At 34.5% G+C, this 22,500-nt stretch overlaps 1 protein-coding gene across 4 annotated transcripts in view; it reads left to right on the top strand.

Moving 5' to 3' along the window:
* LOC115211097 overlaps nt 1-22,500 on the top strand; it is a 144,767-nt gene that overhangs the window by 86,043 nt on the left and 36,224 nt on the right. For all 4 annotated transcript variants that reach the window (XM_029779987.2, XM_036502101.1, XM_036502102.1 and 1 more), the window contains one exon: nt 10,121-10,381. In XM_029779987.2, coding sequence (XP_029635847.2) covers nt 10,121-10,381 — 261 coding nt within the window. The remainder of the gene's footprint in view (nt 1-10,120; nt 10,382-22,500) is intronic.

A 22,500-nucleotide genomic window follows, 5' to 3' on the forward strand; every position in this document is an offset into this window, starting at 1 on the left:
GTGCCATGAAAAATGTTCTGAACAAGAAAGTTTAAATAAAGAAAATACATTCATCGAAAAATACAGAACACGCCTCAATATGAACGCATAACCAATTTTGGCCTCAGTATATATTTTAATTCATCACTGTAAATATTTCATTTCACTACTTTAGCTTTTGAGTGTTTGGATATTTATTCATCCCCTCCTCCAAAAAATGGCACTTACCTTTCTTGTCCCAATTAATAACGTTCACCAATTACCTCCTCAGAGATTTTTTCTACCTGGTGATTCATTTCATTCACAAACTCCCATACACAAAGTGGATTTAAATCTTCTCAAGAAAATACTTGACACTGGCAGACCTGGGTTTCTGAATGTCATCCGTCCTCAGAGTGAGACAACCGCTAGCTAGTGATACATACATACATACATACACACACACACACGCGCGCACACAACACACATATGTATGTATGTATGTATGTATGTATATACATATATATTTATATATATATATATATATATATATATATATATATATTATATATATATATGCGAATATACTTATATGTATTACGTGTGTACACACACACACACACACACACACACACACACACATACACATCAACGTGCTTTTAGTGTAATAATCAGGAATAATTCAGCTGGTGTGTAGTGGGTAGATTTTGTAATTAACGTACGTGGAAATTTATGTAAACGGTCTGAGCAGAAGCAAACCTGCTTCTGACTTATCAAATGTTCATGAGCATCATGTATGTTTGAATAGGAATCCTTTGGTTATTGAACACGTACATTCTCTCGAAGGGTTATCCCCCCAGCGTTATTTCACAGCAACATTTTAATTATTCTGTTCTAAAGAATTCTAAAGAATTCTAAAGAATTCTGATAATGATCGTGCATTATGAGCCAAATTGACACTGCGAGGTAATTTATTTTTCCATGTTGACTGTTATATAAAGTTTGACTGACTCTGTTAGTATCGTTTATCTTTTAATTCTTATTTCTTTTTGTTATTCAGCTACGGTCATAATGGGGCACAGCTTACACTCACACACACACAAACATACACACACAAACATACACACACTACACATAAACACATATGTTTCTCTCTAGCAAATCCATTCACAAGGCTTTGGTCGGTCCTAGGTTAAAGTAGGAGACACTTGCCCAAGGTGCCACGCAATGGGACTGAACCCAGAATCGTGTAGTAGGGAAGTAAACTTCTTACTATACAGTCACGGAGTTCCACTCACTTTCCATCAAGAAATTCCCTCTCACGACACTACAGTGGGTCTGAACTCGGTACCATGTGGTTGAGAAGCAAAGTTCCTACTACACAATAATGTCTGCGCTTATGTGGACATTTTGATCCATCAGTTGTTTGTTCCATGTATTCTCTCGAGGGGATATAAATAATCTCAAATTTATTTTAGACCAAAGCTAGAAATAATTTCTTGTATATTATTATTTCATTTGCTATATTATGAGTTGTTTAACCATTGATCAGTCTTCATGTAACCACCGAACTGCTTTCTACATTGATTAAAATATTCCATGGAGAGATTTTTAAAAATAATTTGTTTATGTGAGTCTATGTGTGCTTGCTAAATGTGTATTGACCGAAGATTCAGTATTTCACTTGTATTGAGTTTATGGACTTTGAAAAGATGAAAATGTGAGTGTGTTAGTGTGTGGATGTATATATATATATATATATATATATATATATATATATAATTTTTAACTACGTGAGCATCTGTCTGGATTCTGCAAAGAATGTAATCATAGCATTTCAAGGTTTGACACCAGCTCTGTAGTCCTAAATTCAAACCTATATATTAATACAATAACATGTTTCTAGCTACCAATATTTTGTCATGCTACTAGAGGAAGAGACTCTGACAGAGTAGAGGGAAAACTGTCGGTAGTTATGTAAAAGGTGGTGGTGAAGGCGCTGGTGTTGATAATAATAAATTTAGAAGGACAGAGAGGACTGTTATATAAAGTTTGACTGACTCAGAGAGGCAAAGGCAAGAGAGAGAGAGAGAGAGAGAGAGAGAGAGAGAGAGAGAGACTGTGAGCGCGAAAGTGATACGGAAATGGAGAGGGAAAGAAGCAGATGAAACATAGCAAAGTTTGCAGCGTCACTCTGTTCTTAGTCACCTTACACCCTCAGCAGTGAAGGCGCGTGGCTTAGTGGTTAGGATTTTCGGCTCGCAATCGTAAGGTCGTGAGTTCAATTCCTGGTGACATGTTGTGTCCTTGAGCAAGACGCTTTATTTCACGTTGCTCCAGTCCACTCAGCTGGCAAAAATTAGTAGTACCTGTATTTCAAAGGGCCAGCTTTGTCACTCTCTGTGTCGCGATGAATATCCTTGAGAACTACGTTAAGAGTACACGTGTCCGTGGAGTGCTCAGTCACATGCACGTTAATTTCACAAGCAGCATGTTCCATTGATCGGATTAACTGGAACCCACATCGTCGTAACTGATGGAGAGTGCCATATCCTCATCCTGTTATTCTCTCACTCTCTCAGTTTGTACGTTTAAAAAAATTGAAGTGTATCTTCAGTTAGTTTGACGTATTGGCTTGCTGCGTGAATACTAAGATCTTTTGTATCTATGCATACATGTATATATTTACGAAATTCATTACATGTGTGTCAGTATACATACATACATACATACATACATGTGTGTGCGTGTGGATAGGTGTGTACGTATATGTGTGTATGTGTGTAATCCGAAGAAATTCTTGAGAGTTTGATTCAATAACCACAATAATAAATTCTAAGAGTGGAAAAGTCTAACATTCCAGACAGAGATCTTTCGACGAGGTGGGCAATTAATGCTGTGATAAACTATATATATATATGATACTGGTTGCCATCTGGTTGATGGCTTTGTCTTGTATCAGTTTGAATACTTATCTCTAAGTTCTTTAATTTTGTCACTCTATCCACTCTAGCCCCATCTGCACACGCTTTTTCTCACTTCTCTCAATCATATTTCTATTTTCCTTGAAACTGTATTTTATGCATAGCTAAATGTTATACCTTTTTCTTATCACCTATCACATTAACATTCTCCCTCCCTAACTTATACCATTTTCCGCCTCTTGTCAGCTTCGCACATCAACCACTTTTCTCTTGACTTTACATCGTCTCACCTGACACACTTCATCCTGCATAGCCCATTCATAGCGCCACCCTCCTCTTCTTCATCCTGTTCCTGCCTTTTCACCACTTCACTTCTTTTTTTACTCTTCCGGCCATTACTTGGTACTCCATAAATGAAATATCAGACTTTTCTCAGGAGAACGTTGTATCTTAAAGAATATGTTGTATATTGTATAAATGGGTAGTGAGAGCTGAAGTCGATGGCAATTGTATGTAGGTAGTGTGTAGCGGTCTGAATCTGTGTGGTGATTTGGACAAGGAAAACATATAGGTTAGTGATGTGAAAGAAGAGTCTTTCTAAAATGTTGGAAAGTGTGCATAAGGAGGTGATGGGTTTGTGTGACGCTACTTCGCTTGAGCTGTTAATGGGCTGTAAATTTGAGAGAATTCTTACCAGTTTCCTGGTTCTGGCAATTTGACAGAATTGTTAGAAGCAACTCTAGATGTTAGTGATTGCAGTGATTCTTTCACACCATAAGTATTTTGATCGTATTTTGTAATTTTGTCAAGCTTTGCGGCTTCCTTTTTTTTCTTTTCTTTTTATTTTCTGAAATTTCCCCCAACGCTTTACAGGTGTTTCATGAACGGAAATGTTCGAAATCATTATTTTTGATTTGATATTTCTGTCTATTTATGAGTTCGTTCTCGGTGATTTACAAGGAACATCTGATAAGGGTATTACCTTGACGTTGGTTATGTTATCTTCTTTGATGTTATTATTCTGGCGTGGAGGGTGGTGCGGTTGTTGTTGTTGATTCTGCTATTTATTTTATATAGTGTTTTTTTTTTATATTTCTTGTTTAGTGGTTTGTGTCATTTACAAATATTTGCCAGTTTTCTGCTTTTCTTCAATTTATTTTCTTTGTTATTTCCCCGATTTAGTTAGTTAATGAATAGTCTGTGGTGTTAAGTTTCGGTTTTGCTATATATACTTTGTTTGAGGTTGTTTCTAGTTGTTTTTTAGCAGGTTTGTTATTTCTGATGCATTTATATGCTAACCTGTTAAATGTGTTTAGAGGATGAGTCTACAATGATTTTTTTAAGCATGTATTGCACTCTCTATACTGGTGAATATAATATTGTTAAAGTCAGCGAACGTTGACACTCTTTCTTAGTGGAAATGGTTCCACTGAGCAATTCTGAAGTTTGTGAACTATGTTCACGTCATTTATTGATGTGTGAGGTGGAGGTTAAAGGATAGTTAGGGATTTCTTTGCAATGTGGTTTCAATAGAGTGTGAAAATCTGAGTAAAGGCTGAAGTTAAAGTAAACATGCAAGAGAAAAGTAGAAAACAGAATAGTGTGGTGTGTGGAGCGGGAAGGAATGTCTAGAAAAGAGCTATGTTTGAGATGGTGGAGAATGTGAATAAGTAGGTGAGTTATTTAGGACATGAAAGGAGTCTGGTCTGGCACCATTGTGCTATTTCGTGTGTAATTTGTATTGTTTGTATCAGGTTACTTTGTGTGAGCTGACGATTTCCCCAATTATGGTATTTATTACAGTGTTTTAATTGTAGCTGGATTTGCGTAACATGGCGGGGAACGATTACTCTTTTAGTTGTTTCAGTCATTTGACTATGGCCATGCTGGATCACCGCCTTTAGTCGAGCAAATCGGCCCGAGGACTAATTCTTTGTAAGCCTAGTACTTATTCTATCGGTCTCTTTTGCCGAACCGCTAAGTTACGGGGACGTAAACACAAGCGATGTTGGTGGAACAAACACAGACACACAAACACACACATACATATATATATACATATATACGACGGGCTTCTTTCAGTTTCCGTCGACCAAATCCACTCACTTTGGTCGACTCGAGGTTATAGTAAAAGACACTTGTCCAAGGTGCCACGCAGTGGGACTGAACCCGGAAGCTACTTACCATACATCCACTCCTACGCCTAGATTGCATATATGTATTTTAATATATATATATATACACACACACACATCTGTGTTTGTGTGCGAGTGTGTGTGTGTTTATATTAATGTAATTCATATAACTAGTTTTCATTTACAACACCTACAATTGGAAGCATTTGTAACATGTTGCCTTACACTGTTAGTTTTTTAGTCACTTTTTTGTGCGTCTCTGCACTAGATTCATAGCTATTAACTTACTACTTCACTACAACCACCTAGCAATTGTTACAAAGCAACAAAAGCTAATTACTACAAGCCAGCCACCTGAGCATAACCTCGGTATGGCATCTGCTAGATACATTTCTAAATCTTTCCAGTCTCCTGAGAATCAAAATACTTCTATTGCTCCATTTTTTGTGTAAACAATATGAAGTTACTATTTCTTCCACAATCTTTTTATACATAATACGAAACTTGCGCCAGAGTTTGTCTCCTGAGGTCATATTTGAACGAAATTATGTATTTGAGGAATTCTATGCTAGATTGCAAATATACAAAATATTGTGGGTGGTGATAAATATTTTTAGTTCTTTAAATTATATTTTTACACTATTTGAGTTGCATTGTAGTATTTATAATTTCATGTGTTATGTTTATAAGATTTGCTTTTGCGCGTACGTACTTGATTTTTTTATGCATTCTTTGCGAAGCTGAAGAGTTCCAGAAGGAGGTAATAACAGCACTTTCAGTTTTAATGAGTATTTCGCTATTATTGTTACAGTTAGTAAAATATAGAGCATTCATGTTAATTTTTACTATACGGTGTTATTTGCAAGTGTTATTTTGGAAAAAAAAACTATTTCAGAAAGAACAAGGTTTTCTCCTGAGTCGTCGTTTTTAGCTTTCGCCCACGTGTAGTGGTGAACCGCAGGATATTTTTTTTTATTTATCTATTTATGTATATATTTTCATACTGTTACTGTACATGAAATTCTTTCCATCTCGTGTCCTGAGAAAATCCAAACAAAACATTAGCAGAAAATACCATCAAACATTACATTCATTATATTCGGTTTTCATTGTGCCTTGTGACATTTCAGGTGACAGCAAAATCATTCCACCTTATAACACTGAAAGCGTCCTTGATAGCTTGTTCCATTGTTAACCCTCTGCTTTTAAGATCTTCTGTTATTGTTCCCCGCCACTTTTCCTCTGCCAATTCGCCCCTACCTGGTAACACATAATAGACTGCCATCAGTTCCAGTGCCAAAAATGTCTATGGTGTATTAATTATTGACACGGCAATATTAAATAAATAAAACGAGCAGGAAGAGTAGAAGAGCTAAAGAATGACGTTAACCAAGCTACTGAATTAGATATATTTATGGCAGTTAAGGAATGGGTCTGTCATGCCATTTGTAAGTGGTACAAGGAAAATGATACACAACTGCATATAGACATACGTACATTCCAGAAAATATCATTTCTGATCTATAAATATTGTTAAGGCACATAAACCATTTTTGACATTGAACAGTTTTAACATTGAACAGTTTTAATCTTGAACAGTTTCATCCATGTTTTCCAACATCTACCTAATTTGTTTCCTTAATTAAGGAAAACCCTTAATGTATTTCTCAATCTATAAATTTTTATCTTTCTGATGCAGGCACAAGGTCTGAAATTTTGGGGAAGGGAGACATTCGATTTCATCGACCCCAGGGTTCAACTGGTACTTTATTTTATCGACCCCATAAAGATGAAAGGCAAAGCCTACTTCGGTGTAATTTAAGCACAAAACGTATAGAACCAAAAGAAATACCGCTATGTATTGTATTGCTAACAATTCTATCGGCTCGCTGCCTTTCACTCTATGAACATTTAAGAAAATATTGATGAAATATTTTTCCTACATGTTATTTTAATAAAATCTAATAATAAATGTTTATATTTCTTCAAAAGTACATATAACTTTAAAATCAGTATCTTTATATCATTCTTTTTTCCATATATATTAACCAAAACTTTTGCTAAAAATTTCGTTCGGGTAAACTTTCAGCAAACTTTGAGTTCATTTTCTAAGATTTGTCTGTTTCAAAACTCAATATGTTCAGTTAGTTTTGTTTTTGTGACTATATATGTAGAGATTTAAAATACCGGTAAATATCTTACATTGCACAGAACGTTATCACCATCCCGTTAACATCACCACCATTTTCTTTTTGTTAATCATGTCCACAAACACAATTTTTCTGTAAATATTTAATATTTATATACCGTTCAACATCTGCGTCCTCGTTGCATTTAAATTCAATTTCAGCGTTTTTACTGTATCGCCATGTCTTAAATTGTTTTTTAAAACACAAAAATAACCATTTATCTATTGCATCTGCTAAATTTTGGTGACTGCCATAACTTATTGGCATTTGGATTATTATAAAAAATATTGTTTCTACGTAGAATGTTTTACACTTTACATAGAATATTTAGGACAGATCACTTTAGCGGGAACCATCCCGCATCGTACACTCATCCAATTTTACCGTCTGACCACTGCGTATAGTGATGAATTTGACGCATGCACGCACGCACACATACACACATACATAGTTGTGTGTGTGTATGTGTGTATGTAAATGCCTGTATATATTTTATAGTACTTACATACAACTAGAATCATCGAGGGAACCTTTACGTAGTCGTTGAAACTAATAGATATAGCAGAAAACAAGTCTCTTTCAAAAATTATCTAGATGACACTGAAAAGACGAGATGGGTATGAATCAAAGTTGATTGGTACTAAATAACAACAGCAACAACCTGCTAAATCAGCGCTAACATGCTCCATCGAATTTTAATTATGTCGTGAGAAAGAAACAGTAAATTATTGCTTAAATTTGATCAAGGTCAAATCGACAATTCAAAAACTTCAGTTAATTAAAATTAGAATTACACACGTGGTGGGGATGGGCAGAATCTTCACCACACAGATTAATATTAATCTAATCTGATCTTCGGTACACATGGAGACAATTCCAGACATGTTTTAGCAAAGTATGAGCTTTTTGCGTTCTTGCTATTATTGTATATGCATTGAGTGATTTACTTACATCAAGACATGATATAAGGAAGTCACTGTATGCATCTACAATAATGCACACGAGTTGGCATGTCGACATAAAATGACTAAGGAAATTATCCGGGAACACATCTGCATCGAACACAAATAGACTTGTCAATATTAACATATTCAATAAACGGCTAGCACCCAATCCCGAACATTCATAGTCATCACTATCTGCTTCGTATTACTACTATATAAATACATACAGGTTTTATTGATGTTGATTTATATTTTTGGTATAATTTCTCCAATGTAATTCAGCAACTAGACTAATGTTATAATTCTGAATTCAATTCATTTTGCAGGAAAAATTGTTCGTGAGATAGATTATTTATATTAGATTAGAGATTTGAAACTTCGAACGATCCAAGTTTCACTGCAGTGCTATGCCACACTCTGCAAATAGACACAATGAAGTTGAAATATAACTGTGATTGTTATCGTTTTGTCCCAGGTTATCCTGGATCAGGACACTTACTCGCTCCGCTCGGCCACCCCAGCCAGATGCACTATCACTGATATATCAGCTACGACCATCTGAATTTAATTTTCTTACATAGTCTATTTAGGACTTCATTGTTCAATATAGCCGTTTTGTTAAAACATCAGAGATGATTCGAAGGATATTTAGTTGTTTGTTGTAGCAGGTCGAGAGACTACATAGTGGCTCCTGTTTTTCTCGCAATAGGTGTATTAGCATTGATTGGTTTTTGTTTGGTTTTTTTTTTCGCATGTAGATTATGAACTCAAATTGCCCCGAGTACTTGAAGTATGCAATAGAAAGCTATACCAGACCATTGTTCTCAGAAGCATTATGGATCGACAAAAGTCAGCGTCGTCTCAATGTCAACTGCCAAGTTAGATTAAATTTAAATAAATGAATAGCAACTGAATAATCTTTAGTAATTTCCGAAAGATCGTACACATCTCATAATGCTACTTTGCTGATACAGTTACTTCAGAATAATTCGTTTCACAGGGATTTAATTTCCGTATTCTTTTCATATTTGTAAATAAACTCGGTTATATTCTGTAATATTATTTAAGATATATATGTTGCTCTTCATATCTAAATACCTCATATTAAAGATGTCTTTGGAAGTGCCGGTGATTTGGGTCTGATATCTTAATATTATATATGAGTGAATGTAAAATGTATTTAGAGTTGATAAAAGAAGTGCATTAATTGTAATTATTGTATTGAACATTTCATAACAGAATACTCAGACACAATTCAGTTTTAAAATATTTAACTTTCACACAATGCATTAAGGTTTTAACAAAGCAAATTTCTATGTTACTCTCCACATTTTAATAAAATTTTCACCAATTCTCAAATGCTGGAAACTTTTTGTGAAGAGAAGTCTAAAGCTACATTTTTAAAAATTATAATTCGAAAATAAACGAAGCAGTTTTCATTTTAAAATTACATTACAAAACTTATGAATTTAAAGTAACAGAGGTTTTGTTTTTAGTTAAGATTTAAATACTTTTACCAGAAAGAAACATTTTACTTCGTTTAATATTTCTTTTAATCGGAGTGAGCTGTAAATTATTATCGATAACAGTTATATATTTTCACAAAGTGAATATAATACAATGTCTAATCCATGACATTCTTAATATTCTCAAGAACAGGAACCGCTTCACTTTGGCGTGATTTTCCATCAAGAATGTTTCAAAGTAAACATTCAACCTGCTAAAAACCGCTTACAATTATCTTTCAACAAATTCATAATATTTTTAAATTCGTGGATTATATATTCGAATGATAACTTAATATAACCTGTCCAACGACAGAGTGGCTACAGTTACATACGTCGATAAAGAGATTCTTCTGTCGTCAGCTCAATCAGAAAGCAAATAAGACAAATATTAAAGTATTTCATGAAATTTAAACGGTGATGAATTGCAAGGTTCTTAATCCATATAAATTCATTTCATTTTAGGAAACCTATGCGTAAGCAACATCTGCAGTACTGGTACCTTCGGCCTGTCATGTTCGGAGAAATCAAGTATACGTGTGACCGAGGTACGACTCGAGCCTACGTCTACGTCAATAGAAATAGTCCGAGGAAATCTTCAGACCCTGTGCAATGGTCGAAAGTACTGTGCAGCCGATGGCTTGCGTACGTTGATTCCACATTGTCAACTAGTATTAACAGGTGGAATAATACCCGTTGTAGCAGTTTACTACTCGTGTCAAACAGGTGAGTTATAGTTTTATTTCTTCTTTTTATTGAATAAGTCAGAGACACGTTTACGTTCAACGTAGATCTAAACTAAAACAACAGAACAATAAAATAAATATGATAAAGTAATTTAGCTATTTGTTAAATTCTAATGTAGATCAGGTTCGTTTTTTCTATTTCCATTTGAATTGAAAATATTTCGATCAAAAATAGAGAAAAAACAAATATAAAAAGCATTTAGAATCATCGCCGTAAAATGTAATATTCTGGCAAGTGTAGTCATGTACTATTTCTTTCCTTTCTTTTATTTTATATTTCTTTGTTTTTCTTATGACTTGGAGGAAGAACAACACATAAAAGGAAACTATTCTCAGACTGGAAACCTAACTTATATGCATGCAAAAGAGTGGACTTCAGTAAGGCACACAATCACTTCCTTTATAATATTAATTCTCTTTGAACAAAACACTATGAAAGTTATAATTCGTCTTACCACATCAAAAATATGGTGCTTTTGTACTTCATAGAATATGAATTAGTAATAATTGGTGAGTGAGAGCCTTAGCTAAGAAAAAAGCCTTCATCCTACTGAAACTAGAATGTGATTTCTGACTCCAGTCGAGCCATTATCCTTACGTCCTTAACAATGTCGAGAACTGTATGAAGATCATACGATACTTTTTCTAAATGAAAATAATTCGTTCATAAGAAAAATAATCTTGGGAACAAAATGTTTTTATGCATTGTAGAACCTGCAAAACCTCAACAATTCCAAACTACAGGCAGTATTCTTGTCTCTTGGCAAAATAACTCCTTGTAGCTTCACCGTCTAGTTTGCTGGCAACTTCTCACTTCATACACATATAAAATCTCCTTAATATCTCGTTTTACGTACATTGTTTCCTATCCCATGATCTGATTACAGTCATTAATCTTGATGGTTGTCTTGGTACTCCAGCACTTGAAAGCATATATTAAATTTCTTTTTACACATATAAATCTATTCTACACGCACTCAAACAAATTGACATGTGTGTGTGTGTGTGGTGTGTGTGTGTGTGTGTATGTGTGTGTATGTGTGTGTGTATGTGTGTGTGTGTGTGTGTGTGTGTGTGTGTGTGTGTGTGCGTGTGTGTGTGTGTGTGTGCATGTATGTACTTATTCAAACATATTTAAATGCCTATATACAGAAAATGTTATCTAATAGATGTTGTAGGATAACTGTTTTCATTTAGTGAGGTTGCTGTATTACTACCGTTTCAGCTATCGCTTAAATTTGTACTGCCCTTGTTTTTGTCTGCAATGCATTTGAAATGAAATGGCAAGATGTTATAACGTACCTTACAATGGTTTTAGTGGTAAGAAAAAAAGTAAGTTGGCTGGGCTGTTAAGTGATATCAACGTTTGCGAATGTATTTGAAAAGTGTGTATTTGTATGTTTTGTTCTTTTATCCTTTGGTAATTTTTCTTCTTTGATGTTCTTTTTACTTTAGTCCTTCAATTTGACTTTTTAACTGTAGAGTATATTTGTTAGCAACGTTGATGTATTACTGAATGCTTTGTTAAGCTTCTAAAGCAGTTATTTTCCTTGGACAATATTTAGAGGGGTTTTGGGTTGTTGTTTATTTTTAATATAGGTGATTTTTACATAAAAATATATATTAACAAAAATATAAAATACTTGAAACACTGAGCATTTCTTGCTACCATTAATGAAATAATCACCCCAGAATAAATTCACACCTATTTAAAATCGTGTTTTAATTTAAAATACCTGGAAAAAAAAGAACTACCAGAAAAAATATATTTACTCGTGGTTTTCTACATCTTTAAATTTCGTATCTAATAGTATGAAGATTATTTCGTTTCTTCTTTTTTCCTTTGTTGAATTCCAAATCTGGTTTATAAGCACTTCTCACTTCTTATTACAAATCCCTTAGACGAGATACAAAGCTGTCGCATAGGGTATCACTGAAACAAAGTAACTCGTAGAGTGACATTTTTGGTACAACATATACTTAATATTACAAAAATAATTAATTTTTGAACGTATATTTAAATATTCTTCGTTTCCACAATAATTATATAAGAGGAGCAATATATATTTGCAGAAGTGATACTAAAGCATATAATAATAATAATAATAATAATAATAATAATAATAATAATAATAATAATAATAATAATAATAATAATGATGATGATGATGATGATATATGTATATATGTATATATATATATAGGTGTGCGTGTGTATATGTGTATATATATACATATAAATATGTATGTGTGTGTACATACATACATACATACATACATACATACATACATACATACATACATATATGTGTGTGTGTGTATATATGTGTGTGGAGAGAAAGAGAGACAAATGTATACACACATAATAGCATATATATGATGATTATATTTTAACTGTAGAAACAACTGGAGAACTTAATCATATAATCTTCAAATATCATTGAGATCTTTGCTTTTTATGCTCTGAACATTCTTTTGAGCCAATTTATTTCTATGAAAACTAATTCCTACTATGGATATTGCAGTGCAGTAATAATATATTGAAGTTTAACATGTTAAACAATTGAGCTCTTAAATTCTATGGATATATTTTTAAAGTGCTTATACACTAATTCAATATGTAACACACACACGCACATTCACACACAAGCACAAGCATATATGTATGTGTGTATGTGTTTGTATGCGTCTGCATGAATGTGCGTACGTATTACCTTGCATGTATGTATGTATGTATGTATGCATGTATGTATGTATGTATGTATGTATGTATGCGTATATGCATACATACAGGCATGCATATATGCACACATATTCATGTATATAAGTATCCTTATCACAATAACCAGTAGAAAAACGTGATGTTAAGTATGAATAATTATAAATTTCTGAAACTACCTTGGTTCTGGGGTAGGAATATTTAGAAAAAGTTTCTGTATTCGCAAATTATCAAGAAATGCTTGAATAAGATGATTTCATTTTTGAAGCAATAATTGCGATCGAAAGTTGGCTACAGATAGAAATTTGATAACGCAGCAAAGAAATAATTACTATGGAGGTGTAGTATCATTTGAAGACAATATTACTATATTTATTAGTGTTGTAAAAATGTTTAAAATTAAAAGGTATCTCATTGAGAATGGGTAATCATATTCTCAGTATTAATTTGCAGCAAGTTATTATTTAGTATATTTTCAATTACATTTACATAAGTAATATTTCAGTGGCAGTAATAATATATTTGGTTCAGGAAAGAATCACAAGAAAAATTCTTCAAGCCGAGCCAACCAGCAGGTGATTTAAAGATAGAAGAATGACGAAATTGTTGGATAATATCCAGTCTGAGTTTATCATACTTGAGAATCCTGCCGGTAAATGTAATGATCGGTGCTTCTGATAGGACCCTTTGGAAGAGGTATCTGAGGATCTATTAAATGGGTTGTGGTCAGAACTGGAGCGGAGCCGGCTCCGCCGGGTTTAAATCCTTCACCCAAGCTGCATATTACGGCAGCACGCTTACAACTCTATCAAAGGTTAAGGACTCAATACAAAGCAAATAACTATAACATTAACAAGTAGACATAGTTTAAAATATAAGATATCTCACCAATAAAATAGATTTTGAATTGAAAGAATTTTCCCTACTTAGGGCGAGAAAATTTCTCCATTTATGCTTACCGGATTATTTTCAATAATTACCGTGGTGAAGAAGAAGAAGAAGAAGAAGAAGAAGAAGAAGAAGAAGAAGAAGAAGAAGAGAAGAAGAAGAAGAAGAAGTAGTAGTAGTAGTAAGTAGTAGTAGTAGTAGTAGTAGTAGTAGTAGTAGTAGTAACAGCAGCAGCAGCAACAGCAGCAGCAACAGCAGCAGCAGTAGCAGCAGCAGCAGCAACAGAAGGCAATTTTTCTTTAAAATAATTTTTTCCCTATAAATGTATATATGATAATTACTTCTTCAAAATCTATTTCATAATTATAGTTAATGACCTTTTTGTCAAAAAGTTTCTATACCCTTGATAATAACCACATGACGAAGTACTGGTCAACGAAGGTGATTCTACGTGGACTTTCAAATCTTCCCCAAATTACAAGTTATCATCTTGAAAATGAAAGATCACATTGGATAGTGTAGTCTCAGATACACTATCTTGAACAGACAACGTGGTCACGGCTGGAAAGCTTTTTATCATAGACACACTTAATAATGACTGATCTTGAATCAAGGAATGACAAAAACTGGCTTGAGTAGAAAGGCACTATCTTTTGTCATAACAAATTCGAGGAATAACAGAAATTGCCTGCGGTGTATATTGAATGGAAATATTGGGTTGGATGATTGTAAATTAATTTGGGACATAAAAATATGCTCTCCTTTATTACCTCCCATAATTGTTTCAGTATCAATGAAATTCTTATGCAGTCCTTTCGCTAATGGTCAAAATCCATTCAACAAATGTTTTTGTGGGTCATGTTTCGTAGCGGTAATTTTGAGTTTCAGTGAGTGATGGAGCGTCCTTGATAGAGATTAATTATTCAGACTCTACACGAAAATTAATCATGTGAAATGACCTAATCGACACTCCAATTTTCCTCTTCATTGATGATGCGCATTATCTCATCTTTTCGATATAATCATAACCTTCTTAGATGCATCAGAAATTTCCTTGTTCGCGCCTGGTGAAATTAATTTCTAAATTAGTATTTCAATAACACTGACTTTCTCCACCATATCCCATCTCATGGTTGACTTGACCTGTATCGAGTTCAGTGTGAGGTGTAAGATCAGTGTTATCAAAGTACCGAACTCATTCATTTCAATCCATTGAGAACTGATCCACCACCACTTAGAAAATCAACTGCAATTCTTGTGCTAACAAATACTTGTATTATTTTTCATTGGCTTCTCAGATAAGTCATCAGAATATCGTATATGTAGGTGTTGCCTGAATCTCATGCAGTATCAGTGAACTAGAAATGGCTTCCAACTGCAACAGCAGGAATAATTTTAAATAGCTGACGCTTGAGTATAGCGTAGGAGCCAAATGTTGGATTTTTGTGATTTCCTTTGCAGCTTTATAAATTGTTTCATTGCTCATTATTTTCTTTTTTGCTGAAAATCTAATTAGTAATATTTGTGTAGTTAAAGGGTTTTCAGCACTCCAGGCAAGTGTCTTTTACCAAAGTGTTCTTCGGTCCTAGGCTTAATCTGACACTCCGTCAAATGCCACTACGTATCCCTTGGATATGTTTACAGGTTTTTCCCTTTGTTGAAAGCATTCAGACCAGATTTTCTGTTTGAGGATAACTTCCTCCCTTTCCTCTTTCAGAATTTTTAAAAGATCATGGGTCTTTCTTTTATCCTCTGATTAAATCGTGTAAAAGAAAGTGCGCACTTCTTATAACACACGCTAAAATGTGTGCAGTTGTTTCACAGTATTATCCCTATAGAAACAACGAGATTGTTCGATTCTTTTGCTGAATCAAATAACACACAGATTAATGAGAACGTTTATCGAAATTGTTTGCCATACTGGATACTGAAGCTTTTAAAGATCGAATCCCTTCATTCCTCTTTCTTTCGATTAACCGCAGATTTTCAACAACGATTTGTATTCAAATTTATCAACTATCTTCATTTCATCAAAATTTTTAGCTTTCCTAGCAAATTATGTTATTTTCAAACAAAATCTCTCCTTATCCTTTAAGCTGCTGACAAACTTCGTGGTACAGTCTGTTCTATTCGTTTCTGACATTTTTGAGATGTATTTTATATATTTTTAGGTATAATGACGTGAGATTTTGGTCGCTAGTATACATTGTTGGCGTTTTTATTAATTTGAAATAGCCAGACTACGCGTGTTTTGGAGCTGCCTCAATAAACTAAATATGTTTGTTCTTGAAAATCTACCAACTGTTCAACAGGAAAATGAATTAACAGACGATAAACTGTGTATATATGACATGCAATACATTCTCTAAAATCTGCTTTATTGAGACGTCAACTGTCTAAATATTTCCAAATTTTATTAAGCACTTGCACATTTTTATACATGTTTGAAATTGTAATTCACAGCTGTCACTAATTAGAAGGGTTCATCATTTTATAAGAGATTCATATTTTTTTCTAGTCATAGGTGAGACATGAACATAAATCTCTTGTTAAAAAACTTAAGAATGTCTCTAAATATGTGACAAAAGTGTCAAAGCTTTTAAGATTTAGCCAAGGAGGGAATTCAAGTGGCCATGACCATTTACTTTTTACTGTCATCGAAACATGAAGGAAACTAATCATTATGAAAACAGACAAAAGATCTTGAAAACTCACAACAACGTAAACTCCGCTAAAAGTACCCGAAGATCAGATGGTGGTGGTGGTGTTAAACTGGGTGATACTACCTCAAAACTCAGAGAATTGAGAACCAGAATAAATAATAAGTACCGATTTGCTCAATTATATCAACCCCAGTACTCAGCTTGTAGTTATTTTACAGACTCCGAAAAGATGAAAGTCAAAGTCGACCACGGCAGCATTTGAACACAGAACGTCAAGTCGGACGAAATGTTGCTAAACATTTTTTCCGGCGTGGTAACTATTCTGAGCAGCTTGCTGCCTTGAGCTGGAATAAATATTGGCTTCAAGTTTTGTTACAAGACCAGCAATTTCAGAGGAGGGGGATAAGATGAATATATCAACCCCAATGCTCAACTGATACTTATTTTATCGATCCTGACAGGATGAAATGTCAAGTCAACCTCGATGGAATTTGAAGTTCGAACGTAAAGACGGACGAAATGCTGTCAAGCATTTTGTCCAGCATGTTAGCGATTCAACCAGCTGGCCACCTTAATTTGAACTCATATCATAAAGACAGATGAAATGCCACTAAGCATTTTGTTCGGCCTGCTAATGATTCTGCCAGCTCGCCGCCTTAGCTGAAATATATATTGAAATGTAATGGTCCTCCGCTTTAATCATTCTGCTGGTTCACCACCTAGTAATGGTCATTGTCTAGTTATACTATGATGCTCATTGACAAGTTATGATATGATACTCATTTTCACCTCATTGTGAAGATTGTACAATTACATCCCAGCCACCTTCAAACGTTTTTGATTCCACATTCAGAATATGCATCATTCCTTTGTATTGATCACCTCTTAGTCGATTTGTTTTCTTCTTACCAGATATAGATTATAGACATCAATTTATAAATATAAGTCTACTGTCCACTGTTGTAGAATGCGGTTGAATCAATCTAATCTGACAGTTATCCAATCAACTTTCCATTGCAACAAGAATATGTGACCTTTGACGTTGAGATTGGTCTTCTGGGATGATTATCATGTTTGGTTGCCATCCATATTCTCTATAACGATCAGATTCTGGAGATCGTAAGAATAAATGCAAAAGTCACATTGAAAAGTGGCTCTACCTTCTGAAAATTGTTGCCAATCCGTCTAGTGCTAGAAAATATGCAAAATATTAAGTTGGCAATTGCATCAGTCCAAGGATTTTGAACAATCTATATGCTCTAGTACATGTTTTAGTACAATAGTTGATAAGCTTCGGCGTAAACATAATTGACTATGGTAATGTAATCCATCTGTTTTATAGTGCCAACATTTAATGCCTCATTTAGTGGATTGCCGATAACTTTAGTTGTCTGATAATGTCTGAGTTGATAAGGAAAAGTTGTATATATTGTCTTTTATCATTATTTGAATGCATATAGCATTGTAACAATAAGTTAGATCATAAACACTTAGGATATAAGCAACTTCCAAGAAAGCAAAATCTAATGCCAGTTACAGGAAGGAATATTTTCATCGAAGTAATTGTAATAAGGAGAGTTAGAACTGTTGAGTAATTTTCGTAAAACTGTTAAATCCTAACATTTGAAACTCATTTCCCTAGCAAAACCATCACTTTATGACGGCAGAACTTACAGTTATTGTCAGTCGATTTCTTTCAGACAAAGCTCAAAGAATAATAAAAATATCATTCTTTATTCATGGGATTGTAGGGTTAAGTGTCGATAATGTTGTTATCATGCATGTTGTTGTTGGTATCAGTTATTCTGTGTGACTGTTGCCTTTGTTTCTCTCTACATACACAATCGCTTGCCTTCGTATCCATCTTACTTACTATTATTATCTTAAATAGTGAAAGTTAGCGTCTTCTCTCTCTCTCTCTCTCTCTCTCTCTCTCTCTCTCTCTCTCTCTCTCTCTCTCTCTTCTATCTCTCTCTCTCTCTCTCTCTCTCTCTCTCTCTCTCTCTCTCTCTCTCTCTCTCTCTCTCTCTCCCTTTCTCTTAATAAAACAGATCGTTTCTGGAACCTGGCCTGCTACAATAATTTTAAATTACTCAATATACTTCTTTCTGTTTGCATACAACTTGTTTAAAAGTTTTATTTTCTGTAAAGTATGGACAACCCGTCTGATAATATAAAATATTGTAACTAAATGAAAGATAAAACAATTTCAGTTATGCGTAAAACATTTATATGATCTAGTTTGCTTATTGTTGTTGTTAATTTGTTGAATTCTTCCAATGAAGAAGGTGTTGGTATCTAATTAAGAAACTAAACTCCATCGTTAGAATTTAGAAAGTAGGAAAGAGTTCCATACTGAAATTTATAAAAGTCTTCATATTGTACCTTGTCCACTTACCTATTAAGTTTTCAGAATCCTAATGATTACAGATACGCATGTAAATTTATAACAAGGTAGAGAAGTATGTTTCAACGGTGTCGTTCATAGATTCTTGTCGCCAGTTTTGAATGAATATACATATATATACGATGGGTTACTTTCATTTTCTATCTCCCAAATCCACTCACGAGGTTTCGGTGGGCCTGAGACTATAATAGAGAACGCCAACCCATGGTGTCACGCAGTGGGACTGGACCAAGAATTATGTGGTTGGGAAGCAAGCTTCTTTATTTCATCAAATTTGCCATAAGGGCATTACATAGATAGAAGCAAATGCGGGGTGGACAACAACACAAATGATGAGCAAAATAATGCTATTGATGAGGGAAGCAGACGACGCCCGCCGATCGATACTTCCCGAAAGCATTGTTCTTTTTTTCTCTTTTATAAAACCAATTGAGGTTATAAACCTCTTACTATAGTTCATTGGGACACACGGTCCTTTCAATAGAGGCACTAAGCCTCTTACATTTTTCACAAATGGGCTCCACGTCCTTACAAAATGAGGCACTAAGCCTCTTACCTTGTTTTATAACTCGAGGCATTAAAGCCTCTTACTTCCATGCGTTGGACTCAATTTACAGATGGGCTGAAGACAATAATATGCAGTTTAATGCTGAGAAATTCCAAGCTCTGCGCTACCAGTGCCCAAAACTGAATATAAAACTTACAGGGTACACTGGCCCATCGGGAATTACAATGCCAGAGCCTAAATAAGTGCGGAAACTGTGTATCAACATGAGTGATGATACGTTTTTCCAAGTACACATTACCAGGATGGCGACAAAGTGCAGGCGACTGGCTGGCTGGATCCTAAGAACCTTCAGAATCAGAGAGAAGGAAACCGTGATGATCCTCTGAAGGACATTCGTCCTCAGCCGCCTGGACTACTTCTCCCAGCTATGGTCAACCCACAGTGCAAAATTAATAGCGGACCTTGAAGTAATCCAGCGAAGCTTCACAAAGATCGTCTCATTGCAACAGCTCAGCTACTGGGAAAGGTTGAAACAGCTAAGACGCCCTGCAACGTAGGCGGGAGAGATATGCAGTGATATACATCTGGAAGATCCTGGAAGAGATTGTGCCAAATTTTAGCATTGAAAGCTACACAAATGCCAGAAAGGGTCGTCACTGCACAGTGCCAAAGATCTCAGCAATGCCATCGCGCTTCAAGACCAGTTACTGCAACAGCCTGGGTTTCAGGGGGCCTACAGCTTTTTAATATTCTTCCAAAGAGCCTAAGGTACCAACACAAAGTAGATGTAGGTGTTTTCAAATCAAAACTGGATCGCTTCCTGTCGAGAGTCCCAGATAAACCTACTTCGCGGCGGGAGGTGCAAATGAGAGTAGCGACATCAAACTCACTTATTCACCAAGTGCCACATATCAGAGGAGAGTCTCAATAATAACAGTGTAGCAAAACGGCGTTGCCCTAGCATGGCCACAGCTTTCAGCTGAAACTGATTCTCTAAGAATCCTCTTGTAAACACACTTATAGAGAGATCGTACAAATGTAAACACTGGCAGAAACATACATTTTACTCATATAGGTGATTTCGCCAGTCATTATAGTTTGAACAATTAGTTTAACTTGCACTTCACTTCAATAGAGGAATCTTTTCCTAAGCCTTTGAACATTCTTTTAATCAACGTATCACTTCCCCACCCTATTTGTTCCCTACTTATTATCCCTGTAACCCTTCTCTTCTCACTATCTGCCTTTGACGTCAACTCTACTAACGGTTTTTTTAAATACTTAATAACGTTCTGTTTATCAGGTAGGCAGTCATCATAATTGTTATAATGTCTTGTTGTTGAGAGAAGCTCTCTTTCTTTCTTTCCTGATGAGAAGATTGCATCTTACATCGTTTATTCCTTTGGAATAAAACCATGTTGTCTTCGAAACATATGTCGAAAGTAAAGGAATTTTATTAACATCTTCGTTCAACTCCATTTATATATATATGTGTGTGTGTGTGTGTGTGTGTGTGTCTGTGTGTGTGTGTGTGTGTGTGTGTGTATGTGTGTGTGTGTGTGTGTGTATGTATATTTGTATTTGGGGATGGGGATTTTTTCCAAAATAATACACGGGATACACAGCCAGCGGAACTTTGATTAAATCAAAGTTTAATCACGATATCCTTGGCCTCAAGAGTAGTCTGCAGCATGCACCTCACTTGGATAGTTAACACTTCCGAGCTTCCGCTCGCTATGAAACATATGTAGCCCGGATCTTATCTACTTCATTCCGTAACACTTGTATTCTTATACGCAGACCCGGCAAACTTAGTCACCTACCGTGAAATCATAAAAGAACATTCTTATATTTACTACGAATTGCTTGAAGCTAACTTCCTTCCTAAACCTCGATCTCTGGATCTTATATATATATATATAGTTGAAATTTACAGAAACACATAAGACGAAGACAGGTGCATAAACAACAAGCAGGTGTATTAGTTTGACGCTCGAGACTGCGAGAAAGTCTTTTACGTTTCGAGCCTACGCTCTTCAACAGAAAGGAACACAAGGGAATAAACAGAGAGAGAATAGAAAAATATAAATATGTGTATATATATACATACATATATATATATATATATATATATATATATATATATATATATATATATATATATAATATATATATATATAATATATTATATATATATATATAATATATATATTATATATATATATATATATATATATATATATATGTATGTATGTGTATATGTACATGTGTATGCATGTATATGTGTATGTATGTGCGTGTGTTATCACATTTCTTTCATGCATAATTAAATGCGATAATGAAATGTCAAAGTTTTACAGAAATATTAGTATTGATGATGTACACAAAGCCTGATGGATAATACAGCGAAATCTTCTTCAAAGCACATCCCTACTGTTTTATGTATGTACATCTTTATTGACCGTAGTAGGATGTTTCTTCAACGTAGATGCTCCTGTTAGCACTAACAGGTAGATCTCCCTCAGATCACTCCCTACAACAAACATTTAATTCATCATGTATGCTAGAGCTGGTAGAAACGCCAGTCAAATTACAACATACTGTTTTCTGTCTATAAGTACATATTTATGCATGAATCAATGCAGGGAGACTTTTACATTGTAGTATAGCTGTGAGAAGCAGCCATGCATCGTTCTGGGGACTAAACAAACACAACAGTAACACGTATGCATATGTTTCGAAAGAAATTTATATCAATACATGCATGCATACATACATACATACATACATACATACATACATACATACGTACGTACGTACTTACATATACATATACATATACATATACATATACATAGATATAGATAGATGTAGATATAGATAGATAGATAGATAGATAGATAGATAGATAGAT

Source organism: Octopus sinensis, linkage group LG4 (assembly GCF_006345805.1).
Source record: "Octopus sinensis linkage group LG4, ASM634580v1, whole genome shotgun sequence".
In the NCBI taxonomy this organism is placed as follows: Eukaryota; Metazoa; Mollusca; class Cephalopoda; order Octopoda; family Octopodidae; genus Octopus; species Octopus sinensis.